The sequence below is a fragment of the Rhynchophorus ferrugineus genome, unplaced genomic scaffold (genome assembly GCF_030347505.1).
Source record: "Rhynchophorus ferrugineus isolate W39M unplaced genomic scaffold, kcgeb_rfMv2 rfM2, whole genome shotgun sequence".
In the NCBI taxonomy this organism is placed as follows: domain Eukaryota; kingdom Metazoa; phylum Arthropoda; class Insecta; order Coleoptera; family Curculionidae; genus Rhynchophorus; species Rhynchophorus ferrugineus.
The window spans coordinates 76,996,192-77,017,066 of NW_027472581.1; the positions used below are offsets into that span (position 1 = coordinate 76,996,192).

The following is a 20,875-nucleotide window of genomic DNA, read 5'->3' on the forward strand; positions in this document are numbered from 1 at the left end:
AACCATCACTTTCAGCGATTCTTTTCTTTTGATTAAATAAGAAAAGTATCGCGCGCCGCAAAAGCACGTTTTCAGTTAGGAAACTTGTAATTTTCAAAGAGAAATATAACATGTACATGTTTAAAGCTTCATGTTAGCGGAATAAAATAGCATATGTACCAAATCATAACAATTCAAATTTAAGCCTACCGACATCTGTTAGAAAAACCGGTAAAGATTTTTACCGGTAGGAAAAGCGCTATTAGTTTTTAGGAAACCACATTTGTCGAAAATTTAACATTAGTTTTTGCATGAATTCTGATCATTTGTTCACTTTAAAAGATCATTTATTGAGAAAAATTGATAGAATATATATCCATCAAAATATATTCCATTAGTTTTTGCAGTTTTCTCCCATCATTCTGACAACATGACGATACCGTGATGAAAGAACCACGCTAGCTTGGCATTTTTTTCCGTAGTTCTTTCAAGCTGTCAATTCTGCCTTAAAAGGTTGTACCAAGTACAGCTAAGTTCTGAGTTCCGTCTCTCTTAAACCCAAGAAAACTACCGACTGGAATCTGTTTCAACTCGAGCTTCAGCGGACAGGACCTATCCCAAGTATAAATTCTCCAGATGATCTAGAAAGAGCAGTTTCTAAACACGCTCTAGATATTCTGTCAGCCGCAGACAGAGCTACTAAAACAAGCAGCCCTGAACATTTTCAACTTAAACTCCCTAGAGAAATGAAACAAATAATCAGGTACAAGCACCTATTAGCGAAAAGAACTCGGGTCACTCTGGATCCTGAGGATAAAGGCGTGGCACAGTGAGGAATCAGAGAAGTCGGAGACAGGGTTAAAGCCTGGAACGAGAAGAAATGGGAATCATTTCTTCAAAATTTAGGCAACCCACTACCCCACATGACCTCTGACGCGCCGCCAAAAGCGTAATGGGGAAAAATTCGAACGCAATCCCCCCTCTGAAGGCCAATTCCTCCACGGACATCACCTTTACAAATCCGAAAAAGCCGAGCTTCTCGGTAAATCATTCGAGAACCAAATGAAATGCATTCCATCTCTTGGTCCACCTCAACAGACATTGTCCATCATAAATGACACTATCCCCTATCTAATGAGGAAATACTACCAGTCAGTTCATCTTCTGAAGAGCATGGTCCCTCTCAGAGACCTTCAGCTCTCCATAAAACCTCTGTCGTCTGAAAAAGCTTCAGGCCCAGATAGTATAACAGCAAACCATCTGAAAATTCTCACTAGCAAGAAACTATCAGAACTTGCTAACATTTTCAACTCCATCTTGTGGTTAAAGCATTTCCCAAAAAACTGGAAACGCGCTTGTCGCTATCATTCCTAAAAAGGATGCCAAGTCCAATCCATCTGACTACAGGCCCATCAGCCTGATTAGGTCACTTGCCAAAAAAGCGATATTACACGCTTTAAACAACTTCACATACGCATATCACATAATCCCGAACGAACAATTCGGTTTCCGTGCCAAACATTCAAGCCTTCATTAAGCTGCCCGCGTCGCAGCAGCAAAAATCCATTTAGATGTCTCCAAAGCTTTCGATCAAGTATAGCACCACGGTCTAATATTCAAAGCGAAACAGCTTGGTCTACCGAATGATCTAATCCCTGATAGATTCATACTTGGACGGTAAATCCTTTCAAGTGAAGATCGGTGACGCAGTCTCCTCTCGTCAACAGATTTCCGCAGGAGTCCCGCAAGGTGCTCCACTAGCCCCAGTCGTATTCAACCTCTATATGACTGATTTCCCACTCCACAAACATTCCCACACATCATTTTATGCAGATGGTACCGCTTTTTTCACAACTGATTTTAGTCCCGACGCTATTCGCAACAGACTTCAAGACTTCGGTAGCAAACCAGCTACGACAATCCCAGTCGTAACCCAGAGTCTCTGTCGCCCGCAAAATACTCACGATCCTGTACCCGAAGCGACATCAGCAAAAGACCATTTGGTTCTAGCTGGTCATCATGGGGTAGGAAAAAAAGTTTCTCTTTTGTTCCAAAGCCATAAGTGGTGTTATTAATTCCGTCCAATTCCGAATCATTATAATAATTTTTTTAATTTTATATTTTACGTATACTGTATTTGTCAGGTAAATATTTTTATTAATTATTGCCACATACGCATTTTTAACTGAAACAAATGAAGATCGTTTTAAACCGAAAAATGTAATAGGGTTACCTTCCTCACCGCGTAGATGAGCACTGTTTTATTAACATAAACCACAGATTTCTTTCAAAGTGTAGGTCTATGGTGATATCGTGCTGACATTCCATATTATCTGCATCAATATTAATTAAGCAATTTAAGAACAAAAACTAGATTATCCTGTCGCTATAACAAGCACCATTAGTTCTTGTTGTCTGACCAGCGGATTGTTCAAAGAAAAATAGTCGCATGGTTGATCTAGTACAAAATTTGACAAAACATTTACATACTGTGAACATATGTGGAATTTATGAACCCCAAATGCTATAATTTTGCAACTAATGGCATTTCATTAAGATGAAAATACTTTTGTTACATTTAGGACATGGCGTACATATTTTATGTTTTAATAGCCTTGAACTGTCTGTATATTTTTAATTATTTTTTATGTTGCCGTTACTAAAAGAATAAAAAAGAGTATTGTACCCTAATAGTAAAGTTATTGAATATTTTTTCAATATCTATTATAGAATGATGTATATAAGAAAAATATAGCGAATTCTAGAAAATTAGTATGGTGTATGTTAACGTGATGTGTTTATATTATAAGGGTTTCGTTTACATTAGAATACGATTGAACTGGCCGTACTGTCAGAATGCGCTACAGAAAACTCCTCTTTTTTGTTAATTGGTGTGAGAGCCATTTTCTCGACTTTTAAATCAATTTCATCACATGAAGTCATCACGTCCAGAAATAGTTTATTCATCAACAGCTGTCTTAAGCTGTCTGAAGGCCCCTTGAGGGTGTGAGTTGGGTAATCGACCTTTCGAGATCTGTAAATTCGTTGCCTTCGAACTTCTTTGATACTCAAGGACTTCTTCTTCCTCCTCCATGTCCTCTGCTATTAGCCTAAAAGTTCAATTTAAATAACCAAATTAAGGTCGAACAATTTTGCACCAAAAAAATTTTGGTTAGCGTCTGTATATACTGAATAACTCAACAATGATGCACTGATAGTTGTTTACGTTTATATTGCTGATCAAAATACATACTGAGAATTCAAGATAATGAAATTTAATTGCTTTTCATACATGCTTAAAGACCTGATACTAGTCAGCAATTTAGAACTTTCAAAATGTCAAAAGTAGTGTTAACAGAAGAACTTAAATTCAACGTTTATTAATCGAAATATAGCGAAATGATGTTAAAAATAAAAAATCAATGATAAGATGCTTTTAAAGTATTAGATAATATTTTCAGTAAAGTGATGGATTAGAATGCCAAGATTATTAACCGGAAATTTAAGTAGGAATAATATTAAGTAATATAAAAGATAAATCATAAACCAAACATAATGAATAGGCTTTAGTGGTTCCTAAGAAATGATTGTCTACTGATTGGTTTCGGCAGGCTAAAGTCCAAAGTTACAGTATTTTCCACCTATGTTGACCGAAAACATCGCACAACGTTTAAAAATCATCTCATGGTCACTGCCGGCGCTTTTACGTCAATAATAGTTAGAGAAGATAATAGCTGAATTGCACGACGATGCTACAAGTATATCTAATTTCCAACAAAAAGCTCGTCGAAATAATGGCAATATAATCTGACTTTAAACATATTATACTAGATTAAAGAAAAGTTATATTAATAGTTCAGATTTAAAAAAATATGTTTTAAAAAACATTGACCTTCACCATTGCAATATATCAAAGTTTCCGCTTATATTAAAGCGTAATAGTCGATATAATTACCATTTCACAAACATTCATAACTATTAATCATGGACATGATTTTACGAACGTTTATATTTCTATTTTATCATTGCAAATCTGACTATAATTTGCAAAAAAAATCTAATAGCAATTCACATGTTTTTATTTATGTTACAGGTTAAGTTTAGATGAATATGGACAATTTCACTCCAACGAAGACGAAGTCGAGGTTTAGAACGCTTAAAAAGCAGATCTCTACTTTATCGGCCAGTTTAACGAACGCTTGGTGGAGAAGCAATGACCAACCAAATGTTGTTCTGAAAGATTTTCGTTTATCAAAAGATTTAGAATTTACTCTACAAGGTATGTAAAAAGCAGTAAATCCATCTTTATTTAGTTTGTTGTCCGATTTTTGCAATTATATTGAGCGATACGAGGTCATTGGCTTTTTGAATGAAAGATATAGGTTAAAAAGCACTTTGAGCATTTTTCTAATTGTTTATTCACCCGGGAACTGAAGTAGTCATAGAGTGTGAAAATGTGTTGGATGGGGTAGCAGTTCGTAGCCCAATTTATAGATATTTACCATGGTAACAACACCTGTGTATTGTCTTGATGGAATAATACATTTTTCTTCAGCAAATGCAAGTCATATTTGCTTCAAATCAATATAATATCTATACAAAAGATCTGAATACCGCTAATATAGAATACATAACATATATCGAATAAGAATTCATATCCAAATATGTTACTTATAAATATATGATGTGCCTGCTTAGTTGAGATGTCTTTATGTTATATATATATATATATATATATATATATATATATATATTTCTTCAATCAGTTTAATACAATACTTTTTCTCAATTGAACTCTTTACCTCGTTGTCGATGCAAATTCTATTCTCTCGTTGTCAATGCACAGTATTTTATCGCTGAAGCTCTTCCCTTAGGTTCTTGATGGTGCTGGTGGACAAGGATGGCCCAAAAAATCCTTTTCTGTGCCCCGACACGCTGAGAATATCGGGGTGGGAAACACTCTTCCAGCTAGGAACTTCTCACGCTGATAAAACATGTGGCCATATCACCATATTATCAGGCCATAATTCTTTTCCCATGTCATAAATATTAGGAAGATCAGTTAAAGGTCCAATAAATTAGACCCGTTAAGTATACAACCGAAAGAATTCTACAATAAACGTAACTTAAATTTTACAAGACTGTCCCAACTATTAATAATTAAATTTGCGTCGCCACGGATTTTCTCGACGATTTCTGACGTGACAATCTTTTTTGGCCGATCTGAACGTTCGGTGTCACTCAGTAAATCATTTTTTAGTCATTGAAGTTGACGGTGCAGAGTTCACATAGTTAGCTATCAAGCCTTTTCCATTTGTTAATTTCGGTGATGGGTTTGTTGCTAAAAAATAATGCTTAATCAGCACATAAAAATCACTTTTTTCACTTTTGTAAAAATTCGAGAGGTTGTTTGCTGTCAATGGCCGTTAAACACATACTAAATACCACGTTATGCTGAATATTTCGCAGCAGCCTTTAATATATGGCAGTTGAGGGCAGCAGTGATTTCATTTAAACTTACGGCGCAACGATTTTAAAAAGTCACTGACAAAACAAACAGCCTTCTATTTTGTAAAGAATGTTAATCAACGTAAAATTAGCTGACATAAAATTGCTAATATTAATTAAAATGAAATAAAATTGAAAATAAGAATTAATTATTCAGCAAATAGTTTGATCGTTGTGTTAACGAAAGCATAGTAAACAGACAAGTACAAAATGTTAATTAATTAAGATTATCATGTTGGTTTAGGGTTCTGGAAAAATATTTCATGCATATTATTTTGGGTGCTCTTAATGCATATTCAGTTATAATTCCGTATAATTTTTAAAAACACTTTGAAATAGTTTAAATAGTTAAAATAGGTAATAATAATGTGTTTTATTTCCATTAAAACTTTTCATATACAACCCCGATGAGTTCATCTTAGCCTAGAGAGATTTATGAACGAGCAATTAAAATATTTCCACCCATGGAAATGCAGAAGAGTATTCTGGCCATCTGACCCTCAATTGAAAAGAAGTTACTGAAAACACTTCAGATGACTTTGCTCATGTAACAGATCAATTGAAAAGTCTCTGGCCTACCATAGTAAAACAAATTTTTTCGCAAAATAAGTTTTTTTTATTCAACATAATTGCCTTCAAGGGTGATACACTGATTATAGCGACCCTCCAACTTTTCGATACCATTTTTGTAGTACTATTTTTCTTTTGCTTCAAAATAGGCCCTAGTTTCGTCGATTATCTCTTCGTTCGACAAACATTTCTTCCCAGCGAGCATTCTTTTGAAATCTGAGAACAGGAAATAGTCGATGGACGCCAAATCTGGAGAATACGATAGATGAGGAAGCAATTCAATGCCCACATGGATTTTTGACACAGTGAATTGTCTTGGTCAAGCAGCACTTTCTTTTTCTTCAAATGCGGCCGTTTTCCGGCGATTTCGTCCTTCAAACGGTGCAATAACGCTATGTAATAGTCGCAGTTGATGGTCCTTCCTTTTTCAACGTAGTCAATGAAAATTATACTATGCGCATCCCAAAATACAGACGCCATAACCTTGCCCGCCGACTGTTGCATTTTCCCACGCTTTGGTGCGGGTTCATCGTGTGCACTCCACTCGGATGACTGTCGATTAGACTTCGGAGTGATATTCGTGAATGGTATGATGTACACATTCAGTTGATATCTTTAGCTGTCAGATATTTCACTCAATTTCAATCTACGATAACTCAAAATTATTATGTAGATTTTTTCAATGTTTTAGTCAGTAACGACCTCTTTTGGGTGTCCACTGCGTTCACCGGGATCATTTCTCCACGACTAAACTTAGCATACCAATGAATTTCCTGTGGCGGTGTCCTGAAACTCAAAAACCAATATTTTATCAACACGCGAAATTCCTTTTTATCCATTTTTTTCACAATAACAAAAGTTGCTTCACTCAAAATGCTATAATTCACAAACTAATGATCCGACAGCTGTCAAATTTATACGCGTATCTTTTGAGGGTTAGGGCTAACTAATTATAGTAGCTCCATCTATGTGTCAGGTCGGGAACTTTTAAATTGACCTGTTAACTCTAGTAGTAAATGCTAATTTGTTGCATAATTAAAGCAATCGGACCAACTATCTATGTATGTATAATCTCAGATATGTAAAATAATAACGAAATTCATTAATTTGCACAGGCACAAAAACATATAAATGTTGCATGCTTTTGCTTGTGCTATGGTATGCTTTTTTAATGAAACATTATTAGTAACCTCAATCATTTTACATAACACAGCACAACATAAATTTCATAATATAAATTACCATTGGTCCACGTATTCGATGCATTCTTTGTCTATCGATAGTATTGGTCTATTTTTTCGGTAAGTGTTGATGTATTTGAATTTTAAGAGCACAAATATAGTTATGTAATATTCTTGAAGTATTTTCTGTCATGGGTACCTCAATTTCTTTGTAATGCATGCAGAATAAAGCTATACAAGTTGTCGTGGTCAAAAATGTATAATTTTCATTTTCTTTGCCAAAGTTAATGTTAAAATCATTTAGATTATTGCTACTTTTGCTCGATTAATGTCGTCGGTATAAATTCAAAAAATAGCACAGTGTTCCATTGCCAGTTTGTTGAGATACAAATGCACAAAATGGCTTAAGATCTTCAACTTTATCACCTGCACGCAATTAAAATGATAGAAGAAAATCAATTAATTTATTAAGGAATATTTGTAGAGCCTGATACTCGAAAACTAATAACTAACTCAAAGTTTACAAAATTTTTAAAGCTTGATGAAGTAGTTTCAAGGTGTTGTTCACAACTTTCTTGGTGATTAAAAATCACTAATTTACAACACGTTTAACACACAAGACAATTTGTTGCAAAATTACCATAATATTGGGGCTCGAGTGTCCTTTAAAGTATATTTTCTGCATTTATATCTTGATTTTTTCTCACAAAACTTGGGCAACACGAGCGACGAACAAGGAGAGCGGCAAGAAATAGCGAAAATCGAAAGGCGATACTAAGAATTTGAGCGGAAGGCATGATGAGCGATTAGATCCCAAGAAGTATAAAAGACTCAGTTCAACACTTGTTCATTTCTGATTTATACATTCTTTAATTCAACAAATGGCTGGTAAATAATGGCCAAAATAGTAAAATAATGAATTTATTGAATATTTCGAAAACTAGAACCAATTTTAGAAAATTGGCTGCTGACTTGTAATAAGCTTCCCAATTTATCTTATAAACAGCTTCCGATTGCTCAGGCCCAAAATATTATGTGTTATATTTGTAAAAATAAATAACAAGTTTTATTTCAAAACTTTTATAACTTTTTTATAACAACTATACATTAAATAACTAGTAAATAATTATACTGTATGTAAATGATTGTACGAACTAATTATTTAATTAATAACTTCATCTTTATTAATAGGATGTGGTTCATCGCCATCAACAGAATACATCTTCGATCTCTACGATAGTTTCTCGACGATCAACAGTCAACCAAACTTGCCACTCCACTACGACATCATCAAGGCGAATTTGTGCGAGTTGATGAAACTTAGCTCAGGTGAGCTGCTAGACGGCATCCAATGGCACTGCATCACTAAGGATAACATCGCGGACAAATTTAAAGATACAAGTAATGGGCAGTTGAATGTATTGTTCTTGTATAGTGCTTTTATCAGAAGATGGGATCTTCTTGAAGGTTTCCTCAAACTAGGTGCATATTTAAAGTATGTTGTGTGTTTCTGAAACTACATTTTATTCATAATGGGAGTTTCGTGATCGGTTTAACCACTTAAATTTTGTAATTTTGTTTTTAGTTATTATGAAACAAACTATGGACTTAGCGCTTTACATCTCGCTGCGTTTAGTGGGTGTAAGGAAGGTGTTGATTATCTTTTATCTCAACGAGAATGCGATCCAAATGCTTTCTACAAGTGTTACACGCCATTGCATTGTGCAGCATTCGGGAATAGCATTGAGACATCGAGTATGCTATTGGACAGAGGAGCCAATATACATGCTTTAACTAATGATCTTCAGAACAGCAATGAAACAGTATTACATTGTGCGATACGGGCCAATGCCGTTAACTGTATAAAGTTACTATGTGAAAAAGGTTGGTAAAATATATGTATTTTATTGTAAATCTACTATCCGAGTAATAATACTATTGATTTATATTTGCATTAATAGGTATAGTAGGAAAGAAATCCATTATTTTTACATAAAATTTAAGGTATTGTATGTCCGATGATCTGCTTTAGGTTAAATGTGCGCCATATTCAGATATGCATCAATTTGTTACCATTTTGAGTGTAATTCCATTACACGCTAAAAACTCATAAAAGGCAAATCTTTCTGTTCAAATGTCTTGACGCAAATTTTTCACCAGCAAAATTGCTCGTCTTGGGCAGGAACAGGTTATAATCACTTGGTACCAGGTTCTAGGAAATATGATATTAGTTAACTAATAAACATATTAAACAATTTCAAAGTAACATTTATATGATTGTGGTAAAAAAAAATTATTTTCTTGTTCATTATAAAGTTATTCGTTTTAGAAAGCTGGAATGATAGACTGATAACTATTGTTTTTTTATTATAACAATGCATCTTATTTTACAACATATAACAATGGTTTTTACAATGTCTTCATTCAACTCATTCTTCTATCATATATTATTTTGTTCTATCGAAATTCCGGCTAATCCTTAAACGAAAATGCCAGGCTTTGAAAATCATTGCAAATATCCAATATGATAATTGTTTCTATCTCCAGCAAAATCGTTCGCCAAGGGCAGGAACATGTTATAATCACTTGATGCGAGGTTCGAATTAAAAGGTTTTTGCATAAGAACCAAGCTTCGGAAGCTTCTGGCGAATTGCTATCGATGTGGTCTTGATGAAAAACAACTCCTGTTGTTGATCAAAGTTTCTGAAGAAGATTCCGTTGACGGTCCAATTGTTCAAAGTACAGATACAGGTTCGAATTAAAAGTTTGACCGTAATGAAACACCATTTACTTTAAAAATCTATTCGAAGATGAAAATTCGACTCATCAGATAATTTTGGTTTAACTCGTATTAGCTCCATACATCAAGCTTCAGTGAGTTTTTGTTTACCTCCTGGCTAGTAGAAATCATGCTATAGGCCAGTTCCATAATTCACGTGATCTACATTTTCGACAATTGGCCTTTCAGACCATGGTGCCCCCTTCACATCGAAATTGCCGGAGGGGAATAGACGAAATAAAAACTGAGCTCGATTGGCATGCGTTTTCACTTTTATCGAAGAATAACGATAAACTATAGGATATTTTCTCTTTGCTGATGTCCTTATTTGAGGTAAGTTCAAACTAAACTGAATTAACTATTCAGAAAGCTGTCAAATAACTGTTCTAGTACGAAATGTTAGACTTCTAATGCCATCTAGTGTAAACCGATCAGATTTTTGACTAGACATTAAAAGCATCTATTGGAAAAATAATGGATATCTTTTTATTTAATCTAATATTAAAAATTGAAAGCTCTTCCTACTCCTACTCTATATGCCATTTTAAATCATTTTAAGGGCATATGTCTTTTGAATTTATATCTGTAATCATCTGTAGACAACAGTAATTATTTTGGCCAGGAACCAGCATCCCCGTCATGCTAGTAACCAGGCTTGGTAACATCGAAAGTTTCTTGGAATAATCTCTATATTCGGTAGTCTAGACTCGTACTTCAGAGCTAATATTAAGCAGTCATTTGAATCTATTAACTTCTTCATAAAAATAAGCTAAACATATGAAAATGATATAAAATTAATTAATAAATAATTGTAAATTTAAAAAAAATAAAAATATTTCTGTATCGTATATTATATCTTAAGTACTCAGTCGAAAAGTATCTATAATACCCTGACTATCTACTGTTTTCGGCATTTTCAAACAATGTAATATGATATATTAGGCAGCGATTTAAAATTTATCAAAATAATCAAAACGCTAAAATAACGTTTGCTGTTTTATAACCTGTAGTAATTATAACTAATATTTTGAATAATTTTGCGTACGTTTGACAACCGGACGACTTTGACAGGCTAGTTTGGTTTCACGTTCGAACTTATCAGACAGCATTATGTCTCTTTTTAACTAGAATAAAATGAATGAAGGAAAATATTGTCTGATTCTGAAACGAATTTACAAATTGCAGCAGGCAATACATTAAACATCTTGGTGACGTATGTACAAAAAAACTTTGAATAAACTATAGTGATACATTACACATTAGGATAATAATTTGTTGATGTAACAATGTGTTTGAGAATTAAACGAATTGAATGATTGCAGTCATTCTCAAAATTAGATATTGTATGTACATATCAGCTTGTCAGTAATGATGCCTCAGAGATGAACATTCATTAATGACTACTAAAAATTATACCTTTAAATAGTCAATTTTTTTGTTAATTTAAATTTCGCTTGAAATTCAATCTCACTTCTGTTCTTCTCTTCGACCCGTTCCTCCTCAAATAAGTTTACTATATTAAATTGACATTTAAAATTACACCTAGACGTATTGCTTCGTTAGTATGTGGATAAGTTCGTAACCGCATTATCTAGTTAATAACATTATTGATAAACTGTATATTGATAAACTAGAAATACTTTATAGTTTAATGGGATATCCTACTCTGCTTACAATAATCTAGTATAAAGTTTAGTAGTTTTGGTTCAATAAAAATCTTCTGGCATTAAGAGAATTCTTCATCATACTACGATGTATCAGTTAGTAATGTATCAGCGAATATTATGACCCCTTTGCAATGAATTTATATCAAGAATCGAAATATAATAGATATAAGAAATTAACCAATGATAAGTAACTAAATAAAGCTAAAGTAACACAATAATAAGAGATCAAATGTTTAATGTATAAGAATTGTGAATGCATTTTTACTATTTTGTATAAATTTATTATGAAAATGTATGTTCGACTATTATTTTTTCCAATATTTATCAATTTTTCTGTTGTAAATTCAATGTCGCACCCCGAAAAAGACACTTCTCCTGAAATAAATCAAAATACATAAACAGGATAATCTGTAACTCTGTTAATTTGTTAATGTCTTCATAAGAAGAGATATGGTGCTTAGCCAGCCGACGGAGCAAAGATTAAAATAAGTTACTATTGATAGGATCAATGTCTGGTAAATATAGTAGGTGGAAACCCCACAATCTGTCATATACCAACCATTTTTGTCTTCAAACATTTTTCAATAATTTCATCACATTGTTTGTATTTATAATGCTGATTAGAACATTTTTAGTTAACTGCCTATTTCTGAAAAGCAAAAATCACTATTTACATAATTCTATACTTGAGCTCAATGATTTTCAATAACACTTTTCAATGAATTACATAGTAAACGTAAAAACTCTCGAAAATACGGTTATATTTTGTTCATATATCAATAAAATTCAATTATTATTATGTTAACTGTATGAAGCAAAAGGTAATATAAAAATGTAGGACTAGTAGGTTATAGAGCATAAGTGAGGATATCTACAATAAATTCCTCAAAATAAATTCACATTCAAAATATTGAACTAATGTTCAAATGATTTTCAAATATTCAACAAATGATTCAACAAACAAATGACTCCCATTCCTATTTCTTTGATTTTTTTTTATATATTAGTCTTATTTATACCAACTAGGGTTTATCTGGCTCTAGTTCTTAACGTGGGCTTCGAACTAAGGCCCTAAGTCAACTTAGAGACCATTCCACAAAACACCTGCCTTACCCAAGCCTGGTGAATGGCGTACTTCCTATTTACAATTAATCACAAGCGTACCTTTACACTCATTGCTGGATATAAATTCTTCGTTTTTGAATAGAACAAACGAAATTATTTAAAATAACGATTGAAAACATTATAGGTGCAAATGTCGTGCAACCAGATTCGTTGGGGAAAACATCCATTCATCTCGCCTCGGAGATGGGATGCGCAGACTGTCTCAAAATACTCATCAAGGAGGCTGATCCTTTCCTTAACTTACTAACGAAGGAGAAACATCAAACGGCTCTTCATCTAGCAGCCGAGAACGAACATGCAGATTGCATAAGTATTTTGTTGGATCATGGAGCTTGTGTAAATGTGTACGACAATAAGTAATTAATAATAATGTAGTTTAATTAAACAAGAAATAAGCATCAATTTGGGTTATTATTTTCAGAGGACAAACACCACTCCATTTGGCTGCGTTAGTACATGACCCGCATGGTGTTAAATTATTATTAAAAATTGGCGAGGCTGACCCAACATCTTTGGATAACGAACAAAGGACACCTCTTCATTTCGCTGTTTCAAAATCGAACAGACCGATAAACTACGATATTGTCAAGATGCTTTTGACGTAAGTCTACATTTGCTTTTTTACCGTATTTTTTTTTAATTTTAATAGGCAGGAAATTATTGGAACTCTATAAGATATTTCTAGACTGGTAATGTTTATTTAATAACCTCAGTTTTTTGAGAACAGATTTTTAAAAGACATTTTATAAATACCACAAAGATAAAAATGTATAACCGATATCGAGAAAGGAGGAGGTTCTATGTTCGGCTGTATATATATATATATATATATATATATATATATATATATATATATATATATATATATATATATCACTACATAGTATAAAACAAAGTCGCCTTTTCTGTCCCTATATCCCTATGTGCGCTTAAATCTTTAAAACTACGCAACGGATTTTGATGCGGTTTTTTTCAATAGATAGAGTGATTCAAGAGGAAGGTTTATATGTATAATACATGCATAATATACTAAGGCAACATTGCTAATTTTAGAGGTTTCTAACGTGATGTCGTAAATTAACCTATTTTTTTAGGCTTATTTAGCAATTAGCAAAAACGCTGCCTAACCCTACGAGTTAGATCAAATTAATATACTACAGTATTGTACACCATAAAAAGGTCTACAAAAAAGTCCGCGATGGTATATATTTATCCTTTAGGGATAACCCACATTAACCATTTTTATTGTTTACTTTTTACGTGAGAAAATGGCTTATTTACGAAGCTATTTTAAGCAATACGGCATTAATCCTTATCGAATTAAGTACCTTAAATACAGTGTGCAATTAATATAGATCAATATGGTTCCTTACAGCATGTAAATTAAACAAATATTTTCGGAGATATTACAAATTTAAAATTTGCGTTTAAAAATGTGTAATGTAATAAAAATTGTATGAATTTAGATATTCCAAAGATAGCAGGAAATCTTCATAGTAAGTATAGGGGAAGAGGAATTGTTTTACTCCAAATTTAATGCGTGCAGGCCAAGGGCAGTAATGAATGAACCAAAAATACTGGATCGATTTTAATCATGTTTTCATTGAGTGACATAGGCATATATATTTTATGCCCGTGCAAAGTCGGAGCGGGCCGCTATGTTTTTATATACAACGTGCATATTTTTTCTGTAGTGTATTTAATTTAGTATCAGCATTGCACCCGTGCGAAGCCGGGGCGGGTCGCTAGTATATATATATATATATATATATATATATATATATATATATATATATATTTAATGCTTGTTCGCCGATTTCTCCGAGGTGGTCCCATTCGAAGTAAATCAGGATCTGTTGGGCGGAAGGGGGGAAAATCGAGGGAAACTCTGAAATTTCAAATGCGCGTACAATATTTTCACATATTTTTTATCTATAATAATCAGATATTTGTGTGTAATGTTATCGCTGAGCTGATGTGACGGAAAATCGGAAGTCGTTCAGTGCAAAAGCCATTCAGATTGCTTTTAAAGCACAAATTATAGCATACGTGACAGCATGTAACAGTTAAAGCGTTTAGCTCCCAAACGGAGGTCGCGGGTTCAACATTTGTCAAATCACTTACACTAGGTAGCGGACCCCAGTGTCTGAAACATTCCTGTTTTTTAATCATTGTTTCTTTATTTCTATTTTTCCTCATACGCGCTTTTACATGGGCTCTCTATTGTAATAATTAATAAAATAACTGCGTAATTTATTGAGTAAATATCTAACACTAAAAAGAGAAAACTAAAATATTTTTACAAAAAAAATTGAAATGGCTTCAAAAATAAGGAAGTGACTAAAGAAATAATCAAACTTAGACTTTTAATACAAAAAAAAAGTTTTAAAAAATCAGTTTGAAGTCGGTGCCGAGCCCTCAAACAACACAGAAACAATATAATTTTGTCACAAAAACAAAATTAAATTAGGAACAAACCAAATCTAATTTAATATAAGTGTTTGGGCATGGAGTAGCGACTTCAAACTGATATTTATTTAGTTGTTACAAGGATTATTAAGTACATGTTTTTTAAAATGTTTCTTTTTGTGTTAAAAGTCTAAGTTTGATTATTTTTTACTTTTTAGTCACTTCCTTATTTTTGAAGTCGGTTCAATTTTTGTTCTAAATATTCTAGACTCCGGATGTCCGGAAGCATAGTCAATAAGCAGAAGTACCTTAAATGGTAGTGACTTTGAAGCCAAATACCGTTTAACACTAGGCACAAAACAATTAGTAAGCCAGTCAGTAAATAGTTTCATCATAACCCAAGCATTAGCATTTGCTCCCCAAAACACAGGCAGACAGTCCATATCTTTATTTTTCAAAGGCCGTGGATTCAATGATTTCTAAACAAGTATTGGCTTCACCATAAAATCGCCTGAGGTGTTACAACAACACAATAATACAAAGAACAATATAAATACATGGTCAGAATACAAAGTCTAGTGTTAAATGTGTAAGATAAAGAGTACATATTGCAACATGACAAGTAAAATATCTAAAAGCATACAGATGCATTAATATATGAATGCTATAGTACAATGCTCGCACAACCCATGACAGTAATAGGGATACAAGATACAATATACATAATAAATGAACATGCATGATATTACATAGATACACACTAGTATATTTCTAGTAGTAGTCCTGTTACGGTTAGAAAATTAATCATCCTGTCTACTTCTTCTTCTTCATGAGAAACGCAAGGGTCAATTTGCAGTGACCAATACGCGAGAATAAGCTTAAGTTGCATCTGCTGATGTTAGTGGCGTTAAGGCCCTGATAATAATCTTTTCTCACCTCCCAAAGCTTGTAGTTATCTGTTAGATCCCATATGAGTTGGTCTAAATGTCTAAAGATCCTAGTAGAATGGTGCTTTATATCTCCAGAAGAGGAAGTTTTTCGTAAGTGATCCTTCCCTTTTTTTGACTAAGTAATCCGTTATTTCATTTTCATTGCAACACCACACTTTATACGCAACACAGGTGCACATAAAGGTGATCGATTTGCAGCTTCTTTTCAATTTATGGGCTAGTTCACGGATAAGCACTCCTAGCGGGTGTAGAGGTAGAGATGGTTGGAAGCAGTTTAAGGAGCTCATTAAATCGCAGACAATAACTAATCATTTGTCTTGCACATCTTGTACTGAAATCAGAGCCCTATACATGGCAAACAGTTCAGCCCTCAATACATCCGATGAAACGGGGAGCCTGAAGTTAAATGCTGCCCCCACGTAGTCATTGCTCTTGGAGCCGTCCGAGAATATGAAAAGTTGTTCAGGATATTTCTCAGTTTTATGTTGATTGAATTGAGTTCTAATATTGCTTGAGTCAGAATTATCCCTTGATAGACTCCTCATGGAGAGATCGACAAACATCTGCGCCAGTCGTCATGGAGGCAATCTATCCTAGGAGATGTATATCGGTGGAAAAACCAGCGATAAGCGACTACAAACTGCATGGAATCTATGACAAGAGCCCCTGTGTTGCTCTCTAGAGGGGTTGAGTTTGATGCATGATGGGAAGAAATGCCTGTAATGAGGCAGCCTTGATTTAAATCTCAAAGAGTTAGCATATTTAATCAAAAGCAATTAACCTCAGGTTTCTAAAACCTGAACACAGAAACCGCGGTTGGTGAGACCGTGTGTAACGAGGAATTACTGTATTATATTAGTAAAATATTGCAATAGTAGGTAGTTGCATGTATTTTGATAAGCGATATCTATTGGTGAAAGCGAAGTATTAATATAAATAACTTTTATATATATAATTAAGTAAGTCTTAAATTCGATAATTTTGATATTAATTCATAATATTACTATTCATGATTATTTTAAGTTTTTCAGTATATACAGATGCTAATCATGTAACGCCTAAATAGTATAGTACACCACAAGGGCCGAAACTGCTCGGCTTCGCCACGGGAATCATGACGAGCAGGGCCGAGATTTCAACTTTTGGCCCGTGTGGTGTAAACGATTTTTCTTTCATAGCCGGTCAAAAGTACGTTATTAATTTAACTTTAAATTTGATGAACATGTTTTTGATGCTTGCCCTCGACATCAATAGTACTACTAGTAGCTTTCTTCGGCAACGTATCTGTATTTATTATCAATCGCGCTTCTACATCAAAATTTCGAATAATAATTTCCTCGTCCGTGGATCAATTAGATGATGACGTATTGTTCATTTTTTTCTGGACTATTGAATCGAGTGTCGACAAAACAGCATTGACGAAATATAATTTTTTTCATACCTCAGTGGAAAGTACGTACTTTGGTCCCTAATAACAGGGAAGAAAGTTAAACATTTACTCCCTGTGAGAAGTACACCTACACCCTCTATAACGGCGAGAGGAAGGAATTTCTTATGGCTATTTATATCGTAACTAGGGACTATTTATTCTGTCGCTTCAACAAATTGTTTACCGCTGTCATTAACGTTGCTATCTCTAACCTTAAAAAATAATCAAGTCAAGAATGATAAGTCCAGCAGGGCCGAAAAGGCATGTTTCGCTCCTATTTTTTAACAATATGAATGAATCGAATTAATTTTTATTGAATGCTATATCGATTTATTATCTTTCACTTTACGAATTCTATCACAAAAATGCCTCATTATTCTTCTGACATTTTGCATCGATGGAGCTACATAGTCATGGCATGGCAGGGGGTGTAAAGCATCCTATCCGCTATTTACCAAATAGTTTTTAACTATGCAGTCGAGAGTTATCATGATGCAAAATTAATGTCATCTCTAGTGTCCCAATCTGTCCGTTTTTCAGCCAACACTTATTTCATTTAAGGCATTCAATAGCACTCTTCATTGAAGCAAGCTCTTCTCATTCCACCAAATATAGAGCACTATCTTATGATTATAACAATGTAGTTAATTATGATACACGACGAAAAACGACATCAGTTCAGCAATAACATTATACACAAATATCTGATTATTCTAGATAAAACATATGTGAAAACTGTGTACATGGCTTTGAAATTTGAGATTTCCCACGATTTCACCGGATTTCGCCATCAGATATTGACTTGGTTCCAATGGGACCACCTTGGAAGTGCACTCTTTCGAATAAAAAGAGAACTTTGGTTCGGTTCATAATTGACGGAGAAATCGAGGAACATACATTAAAAATATATAATATATATACAGCCGAACATAGAACCTCCTACTTTTCTGAACTCTGTTAATAAACTAGTTTTTCTATAATCTACTAGATTACCATGGATTTCAATGCTGTTGTACATTATTCATAAACTAATTACAGTGTAGTAAAATTTCCTGTTAATATATTATTTAAAACCAAAAGTTGACATTTATAATGTACCAAAATATAATATTATTGTGAGAAACAAAACCAATTTTGACCATATACTATCAATAATTTATCCCATTAATTGAACGAAATACATTTCGATAAATAACAATTAAAATTATTTACTAAAAGTTATTAACCATATTTTCAGATATGGAGCGGAAGTTAATGCAAAAGACCAAAACGGTTGTACGCCTTTACATTTGGCCATACTAAACGAAGCAACTGACTGCGTGGACGTGCTGATTCTATCAGGAGCCGATATCACGGCCAAATGTGCTGGACACACTGCATTCGGAATGATTTATCGAAAAACGCCAATGTGCATAGACACTTTACGAAAGAAACTGGACGAATCTGTCACCTTCAGCCACCACAACTCATCCAAGGAAGTGGAGGTGCGACTGGACTTCACCCCCATCCTCCAACACTGCTACCCCAAAGAAGTGATGTTCCTCCAGGTGCTGGTGGAAGAAGGCCAAAAAGAACTACTCCTGCATCCTTTGTGTTCGGCATTTTTGTTCTTGAAATGGAATAAAATTAAGAAGTATTTCATTATGCGAGCCATTTTTTATCTAATTTTTGTTCTTTTATTATCATCCTATATTTTAACAGGCTTGGCTTATGATTGTTATAATTATACTCAAAATACTACCATTACTACCTTGAATACAACAAAGAAATTATGTTTGAGCAATTCTTTCTTGGCCAACGTTATTGTAAGGCATCCATCGATTGTGGAAGTACAATGGTACGTTCTAGTTCTATTCGCAATAGTAATTTTCCTGAGAAAGATCTGGGGAATTATGGGGTACTCGTCCTTGAAACAGTACTTGACGAGGATCGAAAACTTCTTTGAATGGGGGGTTATATCAAGTGTTTTCCTTATTTCATTTGTGTATACTGGACGGACATACGAATGGCAGAATCACGTGAGCGCATTCGCTGTTCTCTTAGCTTGGACTAACTTGATGTATACCTTGGGACAATTACCATTGTTTGGTCCATACGTCTGCATGTATATATCAGTCCAAAGCGAGTTCGCAAAAGTGTTTTCGATTTTCTGCTCATTACTGATCGGTTTTACCATCAGTTTCTGTATCCTATTCCCTGAATCGCCGAATTTCTCCAATTTCTTCACCGGATTCATCACGGTCTTGGTGATGGCCATCGGCGAACTGAATTTGGACCTGCTGATTTCAGCTAACGAGGGCGGTGATCCTTATGAGTTGAAAGGTAGCACCCAGTTCATTTATACCCTGTTCGTATTATGTGTTGCCATTATTTTACTCAACTTGCTATTGGGTATTGCCGTTCATGATATACACGGTCTAAAAAAGACCGCAAAATTGAACAAGTTAGTTCGCCAGACAAAACTAATTGCTCATATTGAGCACGCCTTATCTAACAGCTTCTTCGAACGGAAGATTGTGCTGGACGTTTTGTTGTGGGCCGCCTCGGTGTCATCAAAGCCTTGCGGCGTCCTCTATGTCAAACCTTTGAACCCTCGCGAGACACGTCTACCTAAAGATACTCTACAAGCAGTATACGACGTGGCGAAGAGACAGAAGAAGAAAAATAAAAACTACTTCGCTCATTCCAGCAAAAGGAAAAGTAATGACAACTTCTCCAAAGCCCTGAAGGCATATAATGATGATTACTCCGTTGAAGATGAACTAGATAAAATCAAATGTGATATAAAAAATTTGTCACAAAACGTGACCGATATGAAATCTCTGTTGGAAAACAATGAGAGACTAATGAAGGAAATGTTAAATAGACTAAGCTGCATGAGTGTTAGTAAATGAGGAAATATTTAGGTGCTTTTTAGTGAAAATAAAGTCATTATTAGAGTTGAGATAAGTTAATTTTAAGTATTTTAATAAAGTGTTAGTAAACTATATGTGTAGTTATTTAAACTAGTAATTTCCACCATAATCCATTACGTTTAATTTTATCAATTCCATCTTAAAATAGATACGCTAGATAAAAGTATTCCTTTAATTTACAAATTAATCTTTACTATTCTATTGTACTTGCATCAATATACAAGCATTACGAGTAAATGATAAATAAATTCGTACGTATTTCCCAAATTAAAAATTAAATATATATATATACACATATATATATATATATATATATATATATATATATATATATATACATATATATATTTGATTTTGAAGTCA

The 20,875-nt window shown here is 33.8% G+C and overlaps 1 protein-coding gene across 3 annotated transcripts in view; it reads left to right on the forward strand.

The window, feature by feature from the left end:
* Positions 1-20,582, forward strand: part of LOC143190536 (transient receptor potential cation channel subfamily A member 1 homolog) — a 48,857-nt gene extending 28,275 nt beyond the window's left edge. For all 3 annotated transcript variants that reach the window (XM_076394879.1, XM_076394880.1, XM_076394877.1), the window contains exons 2-7: positions 4,073-4,258; positions 8,430-8,733; positions 8,824-9,122; positions 12,934-13,165; positions 13,231-13,410; positions 18,835-20,582. In XM_076394879.1, coding sequence (XP_076250994.1) covers positions 4,084-4,258; positions 8,430-8,733; positions 8,824-9,122; positions 12,934-13,165; positions 13,231-13,410; positions 18,835-20,491 — 2,847 coding nt within the window. In that variant the 5' untranslated portion in view covers positions 4,073-4,083 and the 3' untranslated portion in view covers positions 20,492-20,582. The remainder of the gene's footprint in view (positions 1-4,072; positions 4,259-8,429; positions 8,734-8,823; positions 9,123-12,933; positions 13,166-13,230; positions 13,411-18,834) is intronic.
* Positions 20,583-20,875: the final 293 nt, after the last annotated feature.